Genomic DNA, 23,124 nt, shown 5'->3' with positions numbered 1-23,124 from the left:
TTGTTCTGCTGAGCTCTCCAAACCCACTACCCCCAACTGTACCACCACTACAATAGACCCTTACGGGTGAAGGGAGCACCTATATGTGGGTACAGTGGGTTTTTAGTGAATTTTGGAAGAATCACAATTTCCACCACAAGTGCAACAGGTAGTGGGAGGTATGGGCCTGAGTCCATCACTAGACTACAGCAGTAGAGTCTTGGGATGGGAGCTATGAATTAGATCACCTTTGGAACCATGCAATCATGGGAACTGAATTCATAAGAACATAAGAATAGCCATACTGGATCAGACCAATGGTCCATCTAGCCCAGTGTCCTCTTTCAGTATGGCCAATTCAGGCCACAAATACCTGACAGAATCCCAAATAGTTGCAATATTCATGCTACTGATCCCAGGGATAAGCAGTGGCTTTCTCCATGTCTATCTCAATAGCAGACTATAGACTTTTCCTCCAGGAACTTGTCCAAATCTTTTTTTAAACCCAGATACACTAACCACTGATACCACATCCTCTAGCAATAAATTCCAGAGCTTAAATATTCGTTGAGTGAAGAAATATTTCCTCCTGTTTGTCTTAAAAGTAGTATCATGTAACTTCCTTGAGCATCCTCTAGTCTTTGTACTTTTTGAAAGAGTAAAAAAATTGATCTATGTTTAACCGTTTTACACCACTAAGTATTTTGTAGACCTCTATCATATCCCCCTCAGCCATCTCTTTCTCAAGCTGAAGAGCCCTAACCTCTTAAGCCTTTTCTCATGAGAGGAGTTCCATCCTGATAATCATTTTGGTCACCCATTTCTAATTCCACTATATCTTTTTAAAGATATGGCAACCAGAATTGCCTGATTAGTACAGGGTTAGCACAGGAACCCTTAGCGCCTACAAAATGTGGCAGTAATGGCTCATGTGATAATGGCCACACACTAATTGAGAAATTAGCAAGTGACCGTTACAGAACAAAATGGAAATGTGGCTATTTTACTAAGCTGCACTAAAACAGGCCACAGCACATGGGAAACCCACGCATTAACAACAGCACCAGCCACTTTTTAGAGTGGCTTAGTAAAAGGGCCTCTTAGGGACTGAACTGGGAACCTTCAACAGGCAATATGCAGCACTACCACTGAACCACTGGGCTGTCCAATCCACAGCGCTTTAAAACTAGAAATAGTGACACATTTTCAACTATGCAATCCTCATTTCAAATCTTGAAACATTATGCATGCATTAAAATCAATACCTTTGCAGTAAGCATTAGGAAATGTTAAAGAAGCAATGAGACTTACGGCACCAAAGGCAATAGAAAGCATGGTTTGCATTTTGGCATCACTGACGGAGCCGACAACCCCTTTTTTGTAAAGGAGAGCACTTCCAGCTATGGTCCAATTTGACATGTTTAATTCCCACAGATACAAACTGCATATCCGAATCTGGACGGAACTCAACAGTAAAAATTCTTTCCATATGGCCTCCTTTGCTTGCCACTTTGGCACCTGTTCAAATAATGAATACAGAAGGCATAAGAACATCAGAAAAGCCATGATGAGTCAGCCAAAGTCCACAGCATCCTGTCTTCAATAGTATCTAGTTCAGGTTTCAAATACCCAGCAAATTCAGAAAGTAGATTCAATTTATTATAGTTCAATTTAAGGGATAAGCAATGACTTTCAGAATCTACTTGACCATATTTTTTTTTACAGATTTACCTCTAGAACTTGTCCTAGTCTTTTTTGTGTTAGTCACCTTGCACCACATCTTTTAGCAAAAGATTCCATAGTATATGCTTGGTGAAAAAATAACTATTTTAGGCATTGCTTGAAAGGTAAAGCAACCATCACAATTTAACTGATCCACCCCAGCAACCTTGGTCTGATGAAGATCATTCAACTGAGTTAAGCTAAGGTTCCTACCTTCTTAAATTTTTTGTAGGTGATTATTTTATTAGGCAGAGTTTTATGGTGCAATGATTGATTTTAGTGACTTCCAGGTGATTTTATGGTCATAGGCACTATGTCCTGAGCACCATTCTCACTTTATACATATATATTTAGTATTTACTTTTACTTTTGTGTGATATAAGTGGTTTTATTTACTTAATAATATCCCTTCTCTGTCATCTTTTTTTCCCTAGCTAAAGAGCTCTAACCTGTTTAGCCTTTCTTCATAAGGTATGTATTCCATCCCTTAACTTTTTGCCATCCTTTCTGAGATGTGATAATCAGAACCACACAAAATACTCAAGGTGTGGTCGCATCAGGGACCTACAGAGCAGAGGCATAGCTAGGTTTTGACATCTGGGGGAGCAGACTTTGTAAAATAGGCACCAGACATGGGCATAGTTTGACTGTTTCATTTTGGGGTGCAAAGGTGTGTTGGCTTGAACATTTGCAATTCATTTGCATATGTACATCTCATACATATTCGTTAAGGCCATTTAAAAAAAAACACACACATGCACCAGACTAAAATGCTGAATATGAAGCCAGCATATCAAAAACAATAGGGCCAGACACTTTATGAAATAACACAAAACTCTACAAAAAGACACTCAAAATCTATATAGAAAACTTAACTTACAAGAGCTATAACTCACCTATGAAAATACCCTGGTGCACCAATATACCTGCTATTGGAAAATGGAAAATGAAACACTACATGCTAGCAGAATCAGTCATCTCAGTCACATATGCAGAACATGGACAGACCCTCATGTGATACAAAATAGGGAACCACAAAAAACATGCCCACAAAAACTGAAATATAGATCTCTTCAAGAAAGCCAGACTCTGTAAGCAGTGCACATACTGGTAAAAGAGAAACAGAAATGTATTTTCTCCTGTACTCTGCAAAATACAACAATACGAAAAAAAAAATGTACATTTCACAAAGCAGGCACATCTTAGTCCTTAAAAAGCATTAAATAAAAATAATGTTTTGTTTTCTACCTTTGTTGTCTGAGCATTCTATTTTTCTAGTGGGCTGGTCCCAGTCTCTTTTCCACTTTTCATGTGTCAGTCTTCTCCTAAATACTTTTCCAGGTTGGCTCTTTCCATTTCTTTGCTCTTCTCTCGTCTCTTCCTGTCCTTCTCTGCATCTGTCTGGCACTGATCTTCATTTTAGTTGTTTTTCCCCCACTTTCTCTCACTCTTTAGTCCTTAGTAGTCATCTACTTACTAGCTTTGGACCATCTCCCTCTCATTCCCTTTCCAGCACTCCCATTCCCCCTCTATCTCTCCCTTACCCAGTCTCCTAAGTCTTCTCCCATCTTTCACCCCTTCAAAGTGTTTTTCTGATCAGTGCTGGCCCAGTATCTGATTCTGCTGCTATCTGTCCTCTAACTCTGTTTCCAGGGATTCTTTCCATTATTTCTTTACTTTCCTCCTTTCTTCTTCATTTCCTGCTCTATATCCATAAGTAAAATCTGGGTCCTCCGCAGACTTGACTGTCCAGTGGATCCAACTTCTGTCTATTTTCTCCATCCATATGCAGTTTTTCTCCTCTCTTCCTTTTCCCTCATCTCTTCTCCCTCCTCTCTCTTCCCTCCCCTCCATCCTTGTCCAGCATTTCTTCTATATCCCTTCCCCTCCATCCATGTGCATCTCCTTCCTTTGTCTTCTCTCCCCTCCATCCATGTCCAGAATTTCTTCTCTCATCCCCGCCATCCATGTGCATCTCCTTCCTGTCTTCCCCTTCCCTCTCCTCCATCCATGTCCAACAATTATCTCCTTGCCCTCCCCTCCATCCACCATGTCCAGCAACCCTCCTCTCTCCACTGCCCTCCCCTCCATCCATGTCCAGCAACCCTCCTCTCCCCTCTATCCACCTATGTCCAGCAACTCTCCTCTCCCTTGCCCTCCCCCTACCATCCACCATGTCCAGCAACTCCCCATCCATATCCAGCAATTCTCCCTCTCCCCTGCTGCCTCCTCCATCCATCCATAGCCAGCAATTTCTCCTCTCAGCCCTGGGCCCTGTCCTCCCATCATTCCATCCATGCTCCTATCTCCCCGCCCCCCTCCATCCATCAATATCCAGCATTTCTCCTCTCTCCCTGGGCCATGTCCATCATGCTCCTCTCTCCCCTGCCCCCTCCATCCATCCATATCCAGCAATTTCTCCTCTCTCCCTGGGCCCTGTCCTCCCATCCATGTCCACCCATGCTCCTCTCTCCCCTGCCCCCCTCCATCCATCCATATCCAGTCAATTTCTCCTCTCTCCCCTCCCCTCCGTCCATGTGCATCTCCTTCCTGTCTTCCTCTCTTCCATCCATATGCAGCATTTCTCCTGCCCTCCCCGCAACGGAAAGCAGTTGAGGGCAACCAAAATCGGCTTTCGATTATGCCGATTTGGGCGACCCTGGGAGAAGGAACGCCCATCTCCTGATTGTGTCGAAAGATGGGCGCCCTTTTCTTTCGAAAAAGAGCCCAAGAGGCACCTATATGTCTTTATATACCAGTACAAATCCTTCAGAACTCACAATTAAGTGAAGCTACAGACACTAAAGTCTGGATTGGAAGTAGGCACAAATCTTCATGTATATTTTATAAAGTAGGTCCCAGGAAACAAGGCAGATGATCTGCAAACTCCAAAGTGGAAGACAAAAGAGCAGATCAGTAATAGATGTATACAAACTTTATTAATCAATTTGTATATAAAATAATGCCCGACACAGGCCATGTTTCGCCCAGCAGGGCTGTGTCAGGGGCTACAAAATTAAAAATAAAAGATAAATTAACAAATGTAGAAATATTAAAAGCAAAAACAGCCAAAGGAACTATAATACCATATAAATACAATAATACCATGACACAAAAACATAGAGAAACCACCAACTGGTTTCTATAAGAATGTTAGACAGCCTTTGATGATTAAATAAAAAACATACATAATAAATATCAAACAAACAATATCAAGTGTGTTTTCTTAGAAGCTTTCTTAGAAGTTTTCCTTTCCTTTTGTTTCTATTTTATCTCATTTTGGTTTAATACGAATTCATCCGTTTGAATTACAGATCGTCAAGTAAGGTGGGGTCTCCGGAAGAAGCCATAGTGAAACGGGTCTCCGTTGGGACCCCAACCAAGTAATTGACAGTGCCGTACATGGTCTTACTGAAAAAAAAAAAACATTAGACGATCACTTGGAGCTGTTTAAGAGCAAGGCTGCTCAAGTTAAGTAACATTTTTTATACATACGCTTGTTGAACTAAAATTATTGTGAATAAAGCAGATTTATTTTTGTTTATTCAACAGCGGTTAACAGGATGTTTTTTTAGTCCAATGATGACTTGTTTGACCAATCCCATATATAGGAAACAATAAGTTCCAATAAGTTCCAAAAGTGTGGTTAAGGTCTAAATGAGGTCTTTTCCTCCTGATTTTTATTTTTAATGATCAAAAACGTTGAGAGAAGCAAGAAACAGTATTTTAATAAATATAATATAAAACATTTTTTGGGGGTACTATACTAAGTATTATAGATGTAACTTATTAGTTTAATATAACCACAAAGGCATGGTATGGTCACATTTTTAATATGGTTAATACTAGAGCTCAGCTAAGGAACAGGTTATTTTGAGTTAGTCTTCACTGGACCAAACTCGTTTTCCTTGTGCCATTACAATCCAGTTGGATAGGCAGTGCCTTAAAAGGTGGAGGATAAAGGTTTCTTTTTTACATTTATATCCCACATTATCCCAAGCAAACCCAGGTTCAATGTGGTTTACATTTGAAAATACAGTGAGGCAGAATAATAGATTCAATAACATCATGGGAGCAAGTACATGGATGTATCTGAAACATTAACAAAAGTTGAGATTAGCATATATACCCAACTGGGAATTTAAAAGTCTGTCCTTTAATGATGCCACATGTTTAGAAATCATAGCCATAATTATAGACAGTTATTCAAAAATTATCACATGCACACAACAGAACAGGCATCCATACACACATTGCAAAAGTAAACAACAACTTCTACAGAGTACACTCAAAACGTAATTTTTATTTCTTCATTTCCATATTCTAAAATTATAGACACCAGATGTATAGATCAGTAGGGGGACCCAAAGCAGTCCAAAACAAATCAAGTCAGAAACAACACAGTTTACACCTAACTATGCAAACACCCTTAGGTTTTGCCTTTGGGTTTCAAAACAATACCATGTTCATATAAGGTCTGGATAAACTAATTAAGACCATAGTAACATAGTACATGATGGCAGATAAAGACCTGTATTGTCCATCCAGTCAAAGTTTTAAGAATATGCCCCAAATATGTGACGCTTGGTAGCAATAATGAAACAGTGGTGGAATATTCACATAGTAGGCAGCCAACAGATTTTCCAATGAAAACAATTAACTTTGTATGAACTTGGCAGCTAATAGTGTGCTGCTTACATTTACATTTAATGAACTTTAAATAGAAATAAATATATACAACAGAACTGGCACTTTAGACGGACTCTGACTTCTGCATGAAGGTAACACTTCCCCTCTTATTCAATATCTGTCTTTTAAAATAGCAGTAATAGAAAATATCAAGTGAATTTTTATAATATACCACTGAATTCCAGAAAACAAAAGGAACAAGGTCCCACATACCATCTTCTCTTTTGATGTATCCACAGGGAGAAAAGATGTTAATGCTCTCAGGTTTCAGTCTGATTAGTGTTTAAAAAAACATTATACTTATAAACAGAAACTCTGAATGCTGAGCACCTGATTCTCATAATCTGATGCTTGTTTTGGTTGCCCTTTACTAGACGAAAACATCTCAGCACCATACAACATGTGCTAGGGTGTCCCTATAACAAGCCCCTGACACACTGATTAGAAGTAATTGCTACTCTAACCAATGCAAAGATATTCTATTCTGATGGCTCATCTGTGTATATCCATATGCAGCACAAGCCAGCATGTTTCTACAACTGAGATTAAATATATATGCTACCAACAAGGATGCAGTAGCGGATAGTTTGTTACAATATGGTGGCTCTGCGAGGTGGGGGTGGGGGGGGCAACTTTTGACGTCATGTTGTCTCCTGTCATTAAACCTCCTTGGCAGCAACACACTCCAGTAGACTGTATTCCTAGAGGTTGATTTACCAAATGTACATGAATTTGTAATTTATCTTGAACCAGAATTTGGGAAAGACAAGTAATTAACAAAAATAAATAAAAAAATCCAAATCTGTAAAACTAATATTTATACACAATGCTGTACAAATACTCATAACAGACAAGTCCCTTTTAGAAAGAGCTTACAATCTAGTAAAGACATATATACACACGAGAGACTGTGAAAGTAATTTAATTAGATATTTCCTGGAATAACATGGGTGAGAGAGAAAGGGTAATAGCAAAGAGATGTAGGTACACTTTTTCCATCCACCGAAATCCAAATTTTGTCTTGATTACAAAAACCCTCGCCTTTGCTCTTTTCTTATCCTAGATCCCTGACCCTTCTCTCATCTGCCCTCCTTCTTCTCCCTCCCCCCAGGTCCTCTCTTCCTTTCATGTCTGCCTCCACCTCTCCTCTCCCTATTCCTGGTCCTTTGGGGGGGAGGGGTGTTAGGGAGAGAAAGAGTTGTGAATGCAACAAGTAGAGAGGAAAAAGTTTCTGGGCACTCTAGGGAGGGGGTATTATCTTTGGGAAAAGAAGAGGAGGAGGAGGAGGAGGAGGGGAGAAGTACCCCAAGGGTGGGATAGAAGGTGTTATACTGGGGCCACCAAGCCCCCATCATTGTTTTTTCGGGGTGGGTAAGTGTTACATAACACTTCCAATGCTCTACAAGAACAACAAGAGAAGCTCAGCTTAGAACAGGAAAGATACAATTTCTGTGTCTAGCTTTCCAGTAGCTTTTGTACTCAATCAGGATTTCGGTCAAATCACAGTACCGAAACTGTTCTAGTGTCCGCAATGAACTCATTCAAACAAGCAATTGCAACTGGTAACAACATACTCCTCCTACAATTCGACATGTCCAGTGCCTTTGACATGGTTAATCATGAAATACTATTACATATACTCGAATACTTCGGAATATGAGCACAGTTCTTAAATGGTTCAAAGGATTCCTGCCACAAGATCATACCAAGTACAACGAACGCGGGACAGATCCCCCCCCATGTGATACCTGAATGTGGAGTCCCCCAAGGATCCCCCCTCTCACCAACCTTATTCAACCTAATGATGATACCTTTAGCCAAACTTCTAGCCAACCAAAACCTCAACCCCTACATATATGCAGATGACGTCACAATTTACATCCCATTCAAACATGATCTAAATGAAATCACCAACGAGATCAACCAAAGCCTCCAAATAAAGCATTCCAACTAAAACTTAACGCAGAAAAAACACAATGTCTTGTACTCACCTCACAACATAACACAAAAAACTTCCCCACCATAATCACACCATACTGTTCCCTTCCTGTCTCAAAAAACTTGAAAATTTTTGGAGTCACCATTGATCGAAACCTCACTCTTGATGCCCACGTGAAAAACACGATGAAAAAGATGTTCTACTCCATGTGGAAACTCAAAAGAGTAAAACATTTCTTCCTGAGATACATCTTCCGTACCCTGGTACAGTCAATGGTAATAAGTCATCTGGACTACTGCAACGCACTGTACGCTGGCTGCAAAGAACAGACTATCAAAAAACTCCAAACTGCCCAGAATACTGCTGCCAGACTCATCTTTGGAAAAACTAAATATGAAAGTGCAAAACCCCTAAGAGAGAAACTTCACTGGCTCCCACTCAAGGAACGCATTGCGTTCAAGACCTGCACGATTGTATACAAAATCATTCACGCAGACACCCCAATCTATATGCTAAACCTCGTGGACCTACCCCCCAGAAACGCCACAAGATCATCCCACAAATTTCTCAATCTGCACTTCCCCAGCTGTAAAGGACTAAAATACAAGCTAATGAATGCCACTACCTTCTCTTACATGAGCAAGCAGTTATGGAATACACTACCTACAGACCTGAAAACAATCGAAGAAACAACTATCTTTCGCAAATCTCTGAAGACATATTTCTTCAACAAGGCCTACAATAAGAACCTATAGCCTCACTATCCACTCACCAACCCTCTCAGTTATGAAAGCCCCCTTCTATAATTACCCTAAGCACGTCCCTTCCTTCTTCTTTCTTCCCTTACTTATCTCGGCACAAATACTAACAGTTTCTGATATCCTGGAATGACAATGTTAACAAACTATGTAAGCCACATTGAGCCTGCAAATAGGTGGGAAAATGTGGGATACAAATGCATAAAATAAATAATAAATCAGCAAGAAGTGGAGCCAATTCATAGCAATTTCTTATAGAATTCATTCGGGAACCCGTCCAACACCCGGGGACTTACCAGAAGGTAAATTTGTATAACCTGTTGTATCTCCACAGGAGTGACTGGTTTCCAAAGTGGCCCGCTGCTGAAAAAGTCAGAATGAAGATCACTGTCTGCCAATAGTCACAATGGAGTTCCGAAGTGGGGCTAATCTCCTGCGCATACAAAGCCTGATAGAATCCCCGAAACGTCTACGTATACTCTCAGAGGTAAACAACGTATACCCCTTTCTGTCTCGAAGATGGGGAACCACGCGATCTAACTTTTTGCCTACTCAGCCGTATGGCGAGAAGTCTGCCCGCCTTGTAGTGAACTCGTACGATCTGACTAGCTCTTGATTGCATCAAGCTCAAGTGCTCCGAGTAGATAGAGTCAAGCTGAGTCTCAATCCACGCAACTCTTCCAAGACTACCGAAGAGCCACTAGCTTATGCTGCCCCACCAAGCAGCAAATTCTCTCCATACAATTCGCCAATTGAGCCCTACGAGCCTTCGCACACTTGCTAGCTATTTGTAAAAAGCAGCCCCTCGAGACTGCCTTCATAGCATCCCAGACTTTGTTAAGAGGGGGCACGGAATCAATATTAATCTCCAAGAAAGGTATTAATCTGCAAACGGACCTTTTCTGTAGATGGGAGGCGGTAGAACTAGAGGACATGAATGAGATTGAAGGGGGGCAGACACAAGAAAAATGTCAGGAGGTATTTTTTCATGGAGACAGTGGTGGATACTTGGAATGCCCTCCTGAGGGAGGTGGTGGAGATGAAAACGGTAACGGAATTCAAACATGCGTGTTGATAAACATAAAGGAATCCTGTTCAGAAGGAATAGATCCTCAGAAGCTTAGCCGAGATTAGTGGCACAGCCGTGGTGGGAGGCGGGGCTAGTGCTAGGCAGACTTCTACAGTCCTGTGCCCTGAAAATGGCAGATACAAATCAAGTAAGGCATACACAAGAAGTAGCACATATGAGTTTATCTTGTTGGGCAGACTGGATGGACCATGCAGGTCTTTTTCTGCCGTCATTCTACCATGTTACATCCAGCTTATTTTTGAAGGAGATCGCCGGCAATCTTTTTTTTTTTTGTTACATTTGTATCCTGCGCTTTCCCACTCATGGCAGGCTCAATGCGCAGGCAATGGAGGGTTAAGTGACTTGCCCAGAGTCCAAGGAACTGCCTGTGCCAGGATCAAACTCAGTTCCTCAGTTCCCCAGGACCAAAGTCCACCACCCTAACCACTAGGCCCTCCTCAACACAAATCGGGAGATGGCCAGCAATCTCCTGACCCAGACCAAATCGGTATAATCGAAAGCCGATTTGGCCGCGCCAACTGCTTTCCGTCGCGGAGCTGGCCAACTTCAAAAGGGGCGTGTTGTAGGGTAGTGGGGGCAGGACGGGGCGTGCTCACGAGATGGCCGGCTTTGCCCGAGTAATGGAAAAAAGAAAGCCGGCCCTGACGAGCATTTCGCTGGCTTACTTGGTCCCTTTTTTTCAGGACCAAGCCTCAAAAAGTGCCCCAATTGACCAGATGACCACCGGAGGGAATCGGGGATCACCTCCCCTCACTCCCCAGTGGTCATCAACCCCCTCCCACCCAAAACAACTATTAAAACAGAACATTTTTGCCACCCTCTATGCCGCCTCAAATGTCTAACCCAGCTCCCTGACAGCAGCATGCAGGTACCTGGAGCAGTTTTTTGGTGGGTGCAGTGCACTGCAGGCAGGTGGGACCCAGGCCCATTCCCCCCCCCGACCTGTTACACTTGTGGTTGTAAAGATGGGAGCACTCCAACCCCCCCCCCCCCAAACCCACTGCACCCACATGTAAGTGCCCCCCCTTCACCCCTTAGGCTATGGTAGTGGTGTACAGTTGTGGGGAGTGGGTGTTGGGGGGATTTGGAGGGCTCAGCACCCAAGGTAAGGGAGCTATGCACCTGGGAGCAATTTTTGTAGTCCACTGCATGTGCCCCCTAGGGTGCCCGGTTGGTGTCCTGGCATGTCAGGGGACCAGTGCACTACGAATGCTGGCTCCTCCCACGACCTTGCATTTCGCCGGGTTTGAGATGGCCGTGGCCCGGTTTCCATTATGGCCGAAAACCGAAGCCGCCCACCTCTAAATCCGGCAATCTCTAACCTGGCAATCTCAACATTTGACCTAAATGTTGAGATTTAGCCGGCCCCAACCGTATTCTCGAAAGAAAGATGGCCGGCCATCTTTTTTGATAATACGGTTGGCTCCGCCCCTTTGCGAAGCCGGACCTGAAGATGGCCGGCGCCGTTCGATTATGCCCCTCCACGTTACTATGATCTAAAGTGACTAAACCGGTAGAAAAGGTGACACCAAAAGCCAGAAGGATGCTTGATGCATAGGGAAAGGAACGGGCAACAGGAAAGAGAAGATCATAATGCCTCTGTAAAAGTCTCTAGTGAGACCTCATTTAAAATACTGTGTACAATTCTGGAGACACCTTCAAAAAGATATAAAGTGGAGGGATTCAGTCCAAAGGCCAGCCACTAAAATGGTTAGTGGTCTTGTCATAAAGCACATGGGGACAGAGTCAGACTTAAGGATCTCAATATGTTTACTTTGGAAGAAAGGCGGGAGAGAGGAGATATGATAGAGACATTTAAATCTCTATGGCACAAATGCACAGAAAATGAGTCTCTTAACTGAATGGAAGCTCTGGAATAAGGGGGCATAGAATGAAGATTAAAGGGAACAGACTCATGAGTAACCTAAGGAAATACTTCTTCATGAAAAGGGTGGTGAAATTGTGGAACAGTTTCCTGGTGAAGGTGGTGAGATGAAGACTATCTGAATTCAAGAAAGCTTGGGACAAGTACATAGGATCTCCAAAGAAGAGGAAGGATAGTAAGTGGTATGGATGGGCTGACTGGATAGGCTATATGGGGTAAATATTCAGCTGGCAGTGGTCAGTGATTTCTTTTGCTGCAGTCAGCTTTATGCACAGATATTCAATGTCGGAACATATCCAGGCACTGGCATTGAATATCCGGGTATGTGCAGCTGGCCGACACTTAACTGGCTAAGTGCTGATATTCAGCTTTAACCGGTTAAGTTAAACTGACCAAAGACAGGACTTTTATTTATACAGTCCTATTTGGTTGATTAAACTTAATTGCTGCCCACTGAAGAAGTGGGATTAAGTGCAGCCACACTACTAGCAGTAGAGACAACTAATGCGTGGCACTGCCTGTGTGCTAGCTGTCACTGGTGGTCACACCCTGTCATCATTCATGTCACACTCACAACCTGCCCCTACCCGTTAAGCAGCTGATACAGTTTTTAAAATTACACTGGCTGGTTTTAATGTGCAGTGACCATTAGGGTGGGTCCATGCTAATAGTTATCACACAGTAAAATCCCTGCTAGCTGCTTAATACAGCTTAGTAAAATGGTCCCTAAGTTAGGTGCCTATCAGGCTCATTTTCAAAAGAGAAGGACGAGCATCTTTCAACACAAATTGGAAGATAGGTGTCCTTCTCACAGGGTTGTCCAAATCAGTATAATCGAAAGCCGATTTTGGGCGTCCCCAACTGCTTTCCGTCGCGGGACAACCAACGTTCACCAAGCCACAAAAAGGTGCCCGAACTGACCAGAAGATCATCGGAGAGAATCGGGGATGACTTCCCCTTACTCCCCCAGTGGTCACTAACCCCCTCCCACCCTCAAAAAATATCTTCAAAATATTTTTTGCCAGCCTCAGATGTCATACTCAGGTCCATGACAGCAGTATGCAGGTCCCAGGAGCAGTTTTAGTGGGTGCAGTGCACTTCAGGCAGGCGGACCCAGGCCCACCCCCCCTACCTGTTACATTTGTGGAGGAAACAGCGAGCCCTCCAAAACCCACCACAAACCCACTGTACCCACATCTAGGTGCCCCCCTTCACCCATAAGGGCTAATGCAGTGGTGTACAGTTGTGGGTAGTGGGTTTTGGGGGGCTCAGCACACAAGGTAAGGGAGCTATGTTCCTGAGAGCAATTTATGAAGTCCACTGCAGTGCCCCCTAGGGTGCCCGGTTGGTGTCCTGGCATGTTAGGGGGACCAGTGCACTAGAAATGCTGGCTCCTCCCACAACCAAAGGGCTTGCATTTGGTCATTTCTGAGATGGGCGTCCTTGGTTTCCATTATCGCCGAAAATCAGAAACAACCAAGTTTAGGGATGACCATCTCTAAGGACGACCTAAATTTCAAGATTTGGGCGTCCCTGACCATATTATCGAAACGAAAGATGGACGTCCATCTTTTTCGATAATACGGGTTTCCCCGCCCCTCCATCGGGACGTTTTGCGAGGACATCCTCGATTATACCGCTCTATATTTACAAGCTCAGCTTTTGTTGGCATACTGGGCCCTATATGTTTCCCTCAAAAAAGGCCATTAAGGGCTGCATAGTTAATCTATTATCTATTAACTGAGTACTGTATCGCCAACTGTTCTACAAAGTTTGAATCATGGGACATATCAGGTATCTCGTCAATAAAATAATTAAACGAGAATCTGGAGATTTATATTTCTTTAATATTATATGAAATCTTTCACTAAGTCACTGGTTCAAATTTTCACAAAGACATCGTTAACTGATTTTGTTCAGGAATGAGGTAATGCTTTTAGTTCTAACACCAAAACATCAATTAAAAAAACTGCAAAATCAGCAACACGGTTGATTTTCAGAGACTCAGAGGATTGGCTGGACATGGAATGGTTTACATTTACACATTTTACAAACTTTCGAGCAGGGTTGGCAGGGGCGTAGCTACGGGTGGGCCTGGGCCCACCCAATCACAACTCAGGCCCACCCAGTCAGCGCTCGGAAAATCGGGCACTTAAAAAAAAATCAGTGAAGCCATTTGACAGGCAGCGCTTCGCGTCTGCCCTGCGTGCATTGCAAAAGAAGAAAATCGTCTTCCGGGCCTTCCCCTCACTGTGTCCCGCCCTCCGAGGGCAGGACACAGTGAGAGAAGGCCTGAAGACGATTTCCTTCTTTTGCAATGCACGCAGGGCAGACGCGAAGCGCTGCCTGTCAAACGGCTTCACTGATTTTTTTATTAAAGGCGGTCGCTCGCTCCCCCAAATAGATTTTCCCTTGGCAGTTGCACGTGGTGTGCCTATGAGCATGCGCTGCACCGCCGCCCGCCACGCGGTAACAGAATGCCGCACACCCCACGCTCCAGGTGGCTGTCTCCCATGACAGGCCCAGTCAGCCAGGTCCGTGGTGCAGGCTGCACGCACTTGCAGAAGCTGCTCACCTGACCCATCCCCGACACAGCACAGACAGGGCAGCCAGGAAGTTGGAGAAAACAGAAGAGGAGGTGTTCCTTCCTAAGATTTTGTTTTCTTTTTACTTATTTGACAGCTTTTAATTTATTTAAAACGTTTCTGTATCTAGGTTTAAGTAAATATCATGAAATAAAAACTGAACATCAGTAAAACAGCTTAAAAATGATTATAGCTGGTAGAAAACAGCAGTTATAATTCTCTGTATTTATGCTCATTTTTCTATGCTGTTCTAAACAATACACATTGCAAAATTTCTGTGAGAATGTTCCTTGATCTTAACTGTTTTCTGTAATCTGCCTTGGGATTGGAAAGCCTGGTGTTATAAAGATGGAATATACTGAAATTCAATGGAAGTAAAATTAAACTCTCCTTTCATTGGGGCATATGGAATCACATCTGCATCTGGTGTCTGTTTTGGTGGCCCTTTACTAGGTGAGAAGAGGAAGGGAGGGGAAGAGGAAAGAAAGGAGGTGGAAAGGGAGAAGTGGAAGAAAAAGGGCATGATAGAAGGGGAAGGAGAAAGGGTGGTAGGGGAAAGGAGAAAAGGGGGAAGGAGAGGAGGGAAAAGAAGAAGAAGGGGGAAGGATGGAAAGGGTAAAAAGAAGAAAAAAGGGGAGAGAGAAATGAGGACAGGAAGTGGAAAGGGTCAAAAAAGGAAATGGAAGAGAGGGGAAAGGAAGGAAAGAAAAGGAGGGAAAAAAGAAAAATGGTGAAAGATGAAAGGGAAGATCTGGTTTCGTTTTACAATAGGTGAATTGATGTTCTAGTGCTCACTGTAGGTTTAAGATGCTTTCCTTTCCTTGTGTGACTCATAGAAATAACTGCTTATGGATGTAGAATTGCTCTATAGGTCCTGAGTGTTTTGTATTCTCGGTATGGTGGTTTTAAGGTTTGCAACATAGGTTCCGAATATGTATGTGGTTTATGTTGCCGTAGGACAGCTGTTGGGCAGACTGTTTATTAAAAATGATTTAGGATCCCCCAAAAAAACTACTCACACCTATATATACATAGTGCCCACCCATATTAGCTCTGGGCCCACCCATAATGTCAGGTCTGGCTACGCCACTGGGTTGAAGTAAATTGTTAAGCAGTGTAGAAAACCTAAATGCCACTGTGTATGTTGCTCATCCCCTCATAACTATTTCATTTTCTAATGCTCCCAATTTGTTATCATTAATGAGCATTAGTTTCAACTTAGTTAAAAGAAATTACAGTAGCATTCAGTATGATTTTTTTTCACATACTAAAATCATGACAAACATTCTCTGAATAGCGAATCTTTGGCTTTTGTTCGTTTAGTTAATGTTTCAGAGGATTTCAGCTTAAATAGAAAAAAAAAACTTCCCTCTACAAAAACAAAAGAGGATCATGATTTACCTTCTTGCCACCTCCATACAGTAATTGTATGTTCTGGGTCTACTCCTACTGAAACCAGCTGCTTGCCAGTAGCACTGAAATTAACATAGCCAATTCCTTTGGCATGGGTACATCGCAGAATGGAAAGAACCTGCTTAGTCATAGCATCCCACACATGAATAGAAGGTGTTGTACCTACAATTTATATGCAGAAAATACAAACGATACATAAGCAAATGTGATAATCTGGAAACATAGGCCACATTTAAGAAAAGCAAATTATAGACATTTAAAAACTATATTTTTTTAATTTATAACTGGTAATTATGCATTCATAATTTTTAAAGGATTACTGTAATTAATGAAATGAAACTAATTCTACATGAACAACAAAAACACTAATGAAGGACTTCATGCAAACTAAAACTTTCAAAATGCTTGATGTGTATCTGCATTTCAAACAGATACAGATGTACAATGGGTTACGATTTATGATTTTTATGCTGAACTGATAAAAAAAATCAAACAGATTTGAAGGCATGAGAAGAGCTTTACCTGTCAATTCTGTAATATCACCTGCATTGTAAAAACAATGGCAAATGAGGAAGCATCAAGGAAAAATAATAATGAAAAATAAGTAATTTTTCTAATGCTGAAGCTCTAAACATCAGCACCAGAAGGGAACACAAAATAAAATTCAGAAAATGGTCATGAGTTAAAAAAAGTAGGAACATCATTCATTCAATATATTACTCAAATAAACCCAATTCAAATATTTTAATCATTACATATTTCCAAAACAGGATTGCTACCACATACTAGCTGATCTGACTGGCTGATACAGCCTCCCTTTATAAGGGGATAAAATATGGACTGAATAACTTGAAATGGGATAATACATCTTAGTGTGGTCCTAAACACTACTGCTATTATAAAAAGCAAAAACAATTAATATATTCTTTCTGCAATTTTATTTCAGTTTTAAAAGAACATTACTAGCTAGACTGTTCATATCATTAACTTGTCTATTTTGGTTCTATGGCTTATTTTTTAAGCCTCATTTCTAAAATCTCTTTTCCTTTCCTCCATAATCCAATTTTTAATCTTTCCAACCCATGGAACTTGGAAAAAATTATACAAAAGGAGTCGAGAATGTCTGTCCATTTATTTGAGGGCAAAATAACTCTCTATAAAATTGATGGAATGGGATTAAACTTGTCCTGTAGGATAAGCCAGTAAAAAAGCACATCAAAGTTAGAAAATGGGCCAGATTGAACTGCAGGTTCCAGAGAAATAAGCTCCCCCCCCCCAATAAAAATGGACCACAACAGTTCTATGGGAAAAGGAATTCAAGCTTCTGAAGCACTACTACTACAACTACTATTTAGCATTTCTATAGCGCTACAAGGCGTATGCAGTGCTGCACAAACATAGAAGAAAGACAGTCCCTGCTCAAAGAGCTTACAATCTAATAGACAAAAAATAAAGTAAGCAAATCAAATCAATTAATGTGTACAGGAAGGAGGAGAGGAGGGTAGGTGGAGGCGAGTGGTTACGAGTCAAAAGCAATGTTAAAGAGGTGGGCTTTCAGTCTAGATTTAAAGGTGGCCAAGGATGGGGCAAGACGTATGGGCTCAGGAAGTTTATTCCAGGCGTAGGGTGCAGTGAGACAGAAGGCGCGAAGTCTGGAGTTGGCAGTAGTGGAGAAGGGAACAGATAAGAAGAATTTATCCATGGAGCAGAGTGCAAGGGAAGGGGTGTAGGGAAGGACGAGTGTGGAGAGATACTGGGGAGCAGCAGAGTGAGTACATTTATAGGTTAGTAGAAGAAGCTTGAACTGGATGCGAAAACGGATAGGGAGCCAGTGAAGCGACTTGAGGAGAGGGGTAGTACGAGTAAAGCGACCCTGGCGGAAGACGAGACGGGCAGCAGAGTTTTGAACCGATTGGAGAGGGGAGAGGTGCCTAAGTGGGAGGCCAGCAAGAAGCAGATTGCAGTAGTCTAAACGAGAGGTGACAAGGGTGTGGAACACAGCAGTTAGGGAATTTCTCCTTTTAAACTACTTCTCCCCATTCTATACTCTCCAAACCCTCGAACCTACTCTCACTCCATCAAAAAATACCCTGCTGCAACTAACCCATCACCCTCAAACTACCACAACCCCAAACCTACAATCTGCTACTGCCCCATATCCCACAAACAGCTCCATCTCCAAAACTACCCCGCCACTATCCCAGCACCCTTCAAACTGCCCCCTACCACCAATAACTACCCCCATCATTTCACAAACTGCCTATCATCAAAATCTAAGCCCCTACACAAACTGGTCCACCCCCTAAAACTACTCCATCACAATTGACCCACCCCCAAAACTACCTTCCACAACTGCTCCAGAACCCCCCACCATGAAAATCTATGCCCCAACAACTGCCCTACCACCTTGTAATCTGCCCCACCCCAAAAACTATCCACAAAATTGAACCATCACTTTGCAAACTGTCCGAACCACAGATATTACTCCCACCACCCTGTAAACTGCCCTACTGTACCCCAAAACCTTTTCCCTGCAACTACCCCTACCCCCAAAACACTCTCCCTGCAATTGCCTCACCATCTTGCAAACTGCCCCCTCCCCAAAATAGTCCCCTCACTCTGCCTCAGTGCTCACAAACTGCCTACAATCCAAAAGAGCAAAGTTATTTACTTCTAGAAGGTGTTCTCCGAGGACAGCAGACATATTCTCACATGTGGGTGATGTCATCAACGCAGCTCAGTGTGGACACTACCATAGTACACTATCACTTTAAAACTCTGAGGCAGTGCCCCCACCCCGTATGCAAGGGTGCCTTCCCACCAGACGCTTGAGCAGGGGACCATGCAAAGCTAAGAAGACAACTCCAAGAGGAGGCGAGAGGGATGTGAGAATATATGCCTGCTGTCCAAGGAAAACACCTGCTGTGGGTAAGTAACTTTGCATTCTCTGAGGACACGCATATGAGACTCACTAGCTGCCAAGCTCACAAAATAAAAATAAAACTTGGCAATTAAACTGAATGTGAACCTGGTTTGGCCACTGTTGGAAACAGGATGCTGGGCTTGATAGACCTTTGGTCTGTCCCCGTGTGGCAATACTTATGTACTAGGCGACTAAACACTTACAAGGTAATTTGAGAAAAATGTTGCTCCAAAAGTCAAAATTTTAGATTTTAATTGTTAAAAGGTTCTCCTTTTTAACTGAGTTGATCTACCAACATCCGGAAACATATTAACAACTTGACCACAGAAGGGGAGTTGTTTTTTAGGTAGCTCTATTTTCAATAGTGGAGGAGTGGCCTAGTGGTTAGGGTGGTGGACTTTGGTCCTGGGGAACTGAGGAACTGAGTTTGATTCCCGGCACAGGCAGCTCCTTGTGACTCTGGGCAAGTCACTTAACCCTCCATTGCCCCATGTAAGCCGCATTGCGCCTGCCATGAGTGGGAAAGCACGGGGTACAAACATAACAAAAAAAAAAAAAAAAATAATATCCTTAGATGACTCCAAGAAATGTGAAAGGTCATGGCTATCAGGAGAACTGAGAGGGTCAAGAGCCCCCTCCTCTTTCTCTACCCTATAGCTTCTATAAAGATAATAAGCATTCAAAATTACCACTTTTTACCACTTAGAAAACGGCAACACATTTTTAAGGTACATCATAAAAAGCTCACGAGAGGGAGGATCACATGACGCCACGGCAGAGAGCGGACGCAACTAAAGAGCTCTCTGACCCCGCTCCTCTTCCCCTGAAGAATCAGGCGGTTGCCCGCACACAAAACTGATCCACAGCAGTGCCTGAGCAGCGGTAAAAACCTCGAGTAAGCCCCACGGAAACGGGGAGCCAGTGATGGCAGTGAAAGCATCCCAAAAGGACAAACTAAGACAGAAGCAGCCGGAGCACAAAATGGCGTCGCCACAGGAGGCAGTGGGGACTTCCGTCTCCTGCGCATGGGTGGCGGAGATAACAGCGGAGATGTCCACTGTACTAGAAGAAACGCTGGAACGGCGATTAGCCCCCATCGATGCCAAGCTAGAAAAGCTGCACTCACGGCTGGAGGATTTAGTAAAGGAATGCGTGGCCTGCCAGACAAGAACCAGTGCTGTGGAAGACAGACTACAGGAGGTGGAGGAGGAACAGACAGCCCATAAGAAACAAATCTAGGCCCTGGAAACCAAAATTGAGGAGTTGGAAAATCGATCCAGGCGCAACAACCTGTTCCTGGTGGGATTACCAGAGGCTATGGGCGGTAAAGATCTGATTGAGGCCCTCGAGCGCTGGCTCACAGCGCGAGTGGCGTTTTCCACCACTATGGGCCCTTTGAGAATAGAAAGAGCACACTGGCTCGGGCCCCGCCCGGACTACGGTAATAATAGACCTCGAGTGGTTATTATGAAGGTACTGAACTTCATGCATAAACAATTTATTCTACAAGCCTCAAGGAAGGACAAGGTGGCTGGGAAACGTCGTGCCTTTTCCCCAATCTGTACCGCGCTGTTCAATAGGAAGATCAGATTTAACTTGTAATACCCAGCGCTGCTGAAGATCACACACAAGGGCACCACGCATACGTTTGCTGCGGTGGAGGAGGCGAAAAAGTTTATGAACCAGATTGAGGCAGAGGATACGGGACGAACAGCGAGGGAACAATCGCCATAAATCAGAAGTACGCCCGAAATGACTGCTAGAGGCCAGAGCTTACGAATGACACTACAATACCATGGGTTACACTCCATTAGATGAGACGACTTGGATGATTAAAATGCCAGACCGAGGTGAATTGACTACCCAATGGACCCAGGAGGAGCCCCTCTGGAGGTACAAAATTCGAGAATCATACGTTACACACCAGTCTGGCGTAGAGAGGAAGAATCCCAGGTAGCCCAGCATGGGTAGTGTGACTGATGATGACTGCACTATGGAGCATGGAACGGAGAAAAGCTGGTTCAAGCAGTCCCACACAAGTAAAGACTATCAAACATATAAACGGCGAGTGACTGACTCACTCGCAAATGCGCAGTAGAGACTTTCCTCTCTGTCCCGCCCCCGCATCAATATGTGATGACGAGGGCGGGACAGAGAGGAAAACTGCGCCGCCGAGGTTTGATACCGCTCCCCCTGCCCGCCCGCCTGAGATCGTCGCTACCGTTCCTCCCCCCCCACCCGGCCCGGGCCCTCTCTCCGCTACTAACACATCCATTCGCCGGAACGCAGCATGCACATCAGCTGAGCTGCCGTCGGCCTTCCTTCCCTGCCTGTGTCCCGTCCTCACTGACGTTCCGTCACAGGAGGGCGGGACACAGGCAGAGAAGGAAGGGCCGACGGCAGCTCAGCTGATGTGCGTGCTGCGTTCCGGCGAATGAATGTGTAAGTTTAGTAGCGGAGAGAAGGCCCAGGCCAGGTGGAGGGATGGCGGCAACTCCGGGGGTGGGGGGGGGGGCGGTAGCGGTGGCGACCTCACGGGGAGGGGGGAGGGAGGGGGAAGGAAAACCCCAATACCAGCCCGTTTTTACGGGCTCAACGGCTAGTAATGATATATAACCAAGAAAGCATGATTGTGAGGAATGTGAGTGGGGGGGGGGGGGGGGGGTTGTTTGACATGGGGGATAAGAATGAAGGGGACAGATAAGGGTAACGACATAAGTATAGGGGTGACAGGCACGAGTGAATGAGGAATGACTGACATACGGGTAACAAATAAAAAAAAAGGGGGGGAGGTGGTGGTTGAAAGATGAATGAGGGGGAAGAGGGGTAGGAGGCGGGAAACGTGGTCAAGCCCCATAGAGGGGACTCTGGAATAGGGGAACTGGGGTATTGGGGGGAGGGAGGGAAGGGTGGGGGGGAATGAGGAGGGAGGGAAGAGAGGGGTACGAGCATGAAAAATGGACTGGAATGGGGAAGGCAAGAGGATGTGAGCGGGGGGTATAGGCTGGGGTGCCCCCCTGACGGACAACACAGAGTTGGGAATATCACAAGGGTACAGCAGAATGCCCGTAGATTATGGTTAGGTGGGTTACATGGAATGTGGGTGGGATCAACTCACCAATAAAGAGAACAAAAATTTTACAACATTTATAGAGGAACCATATAGACATTGTGCTGCTGCAGGAGACACACCTTAATCAGGAAGAACATGCCAAACTTAAAAAATGGTGGGTGGAGGAGTGTGTTTCAGCGGGAGCGCAAGGGAAAAAAGGAGGGGTGGCGATACTAATACGCAAAGGAGTGGTAGCAAAGATCCGCCCTCTCGCGGTAGATAACGGGGGTAGATATGTCCTAGTGGAGATAGAGACATTAGGGCAAAAGATTTTAGTCTGCAATTTATATGCCCCCGACCATCATGATAAACACTTCTATAACCAGGTGATACGCCATTTGATCTCATTTCAGGGGGAGAACATACTAGTGGGAGGAGACTTCAACACAGTGTGGGATGCATCGATAGACAGCTCAAAGGGTCAGAGGAGCGACACGGTAGCGACCACCCGGGGTCTGAAGAGAATGGGAAAGGCACTGGATCTTGTAGATGTATGGAGAGTGCTGCATCCCAACGAGCGAGACTACATTCACCATGCAAGGGCACACAAATCCCAGGTCAGAATAGACTACCTTCTTGTATCAGAGGCTATGTTCGGGCAGGTAAAAGATGCGCATATAGGACCATACACGATCTCGGACCCTGCATGGGTATGTCTTGACTGGGTAGGAGGACCATGAAAGCACACAAGGGGTTCCTGGCAATTCCCATTAGAGTTGGCAGGGGACGAGGTATTCAAAGCAAAACTTAAGGAATGGTGGGAGGACTATGAAAAACTGAATGAACAGCACAGGGGGGACCCGTTTATATTCTGGGAGGCAGCAAAAGCAGTGCTTCGGGGTGGGATAATCAGTTATTACCATCATGTCAGGAAAACCCGAAATAGAGAAATATTAAGGTTAAGCTCATTGATATGCAAGACACGCAAGGCCTACGGACAGACACATGCAGAAATACACCGGTCTAGACTCCTAGAAACTCAGACCGCCTTAAATATCCTGTTGCATCAGCGAGCGGCTAAATCTCAAC

General features: G+C 43.9%; 1 protein-coding gene across 1 annotated transcript in view; it reads right to left on the bottom strand.

Annotated features, from left to right (window-relative positions):
• The window catches only part of EML6 (EMAP like 6), a 744,128-nt gene that overhangs the window by 97,469 nt on the left and 623,535 nt on the right, over positions 1-23,124 (bottom strand). The window contains 3 exon segments of the mRNA XM_030195849.1: positions 1,291-1,390; positions 1,392-1,497; positions 16,049-16,222. Of these exon segments, the coding sequence (XP_030051709.1) occupies positions 1,291-1,390; positions 1,392-1,497; positions 16,049-16,222 (380 nt within the window).

Source organism: Microcaecilia unicolor, chromosome 3, assembly GCF_901765095.1.
Source record: "Microcaecilia unicolor chromosome 3, aMicUni1.1, whole genome shotgun sequence".
Taxonomy (NCBI): domain Eukaryota; kingdom Metazoa; phylum Chordata; class Amphibia; order Gymnophiona; family Siphonopidae; genus Microcaecilia; species Microcaecilia unicolor.
The sequence above is the reverse complement of the archived record's forward strand: the minus strand, read 5'-3'. Positions and strand labels throughout refer to the sequence as shown.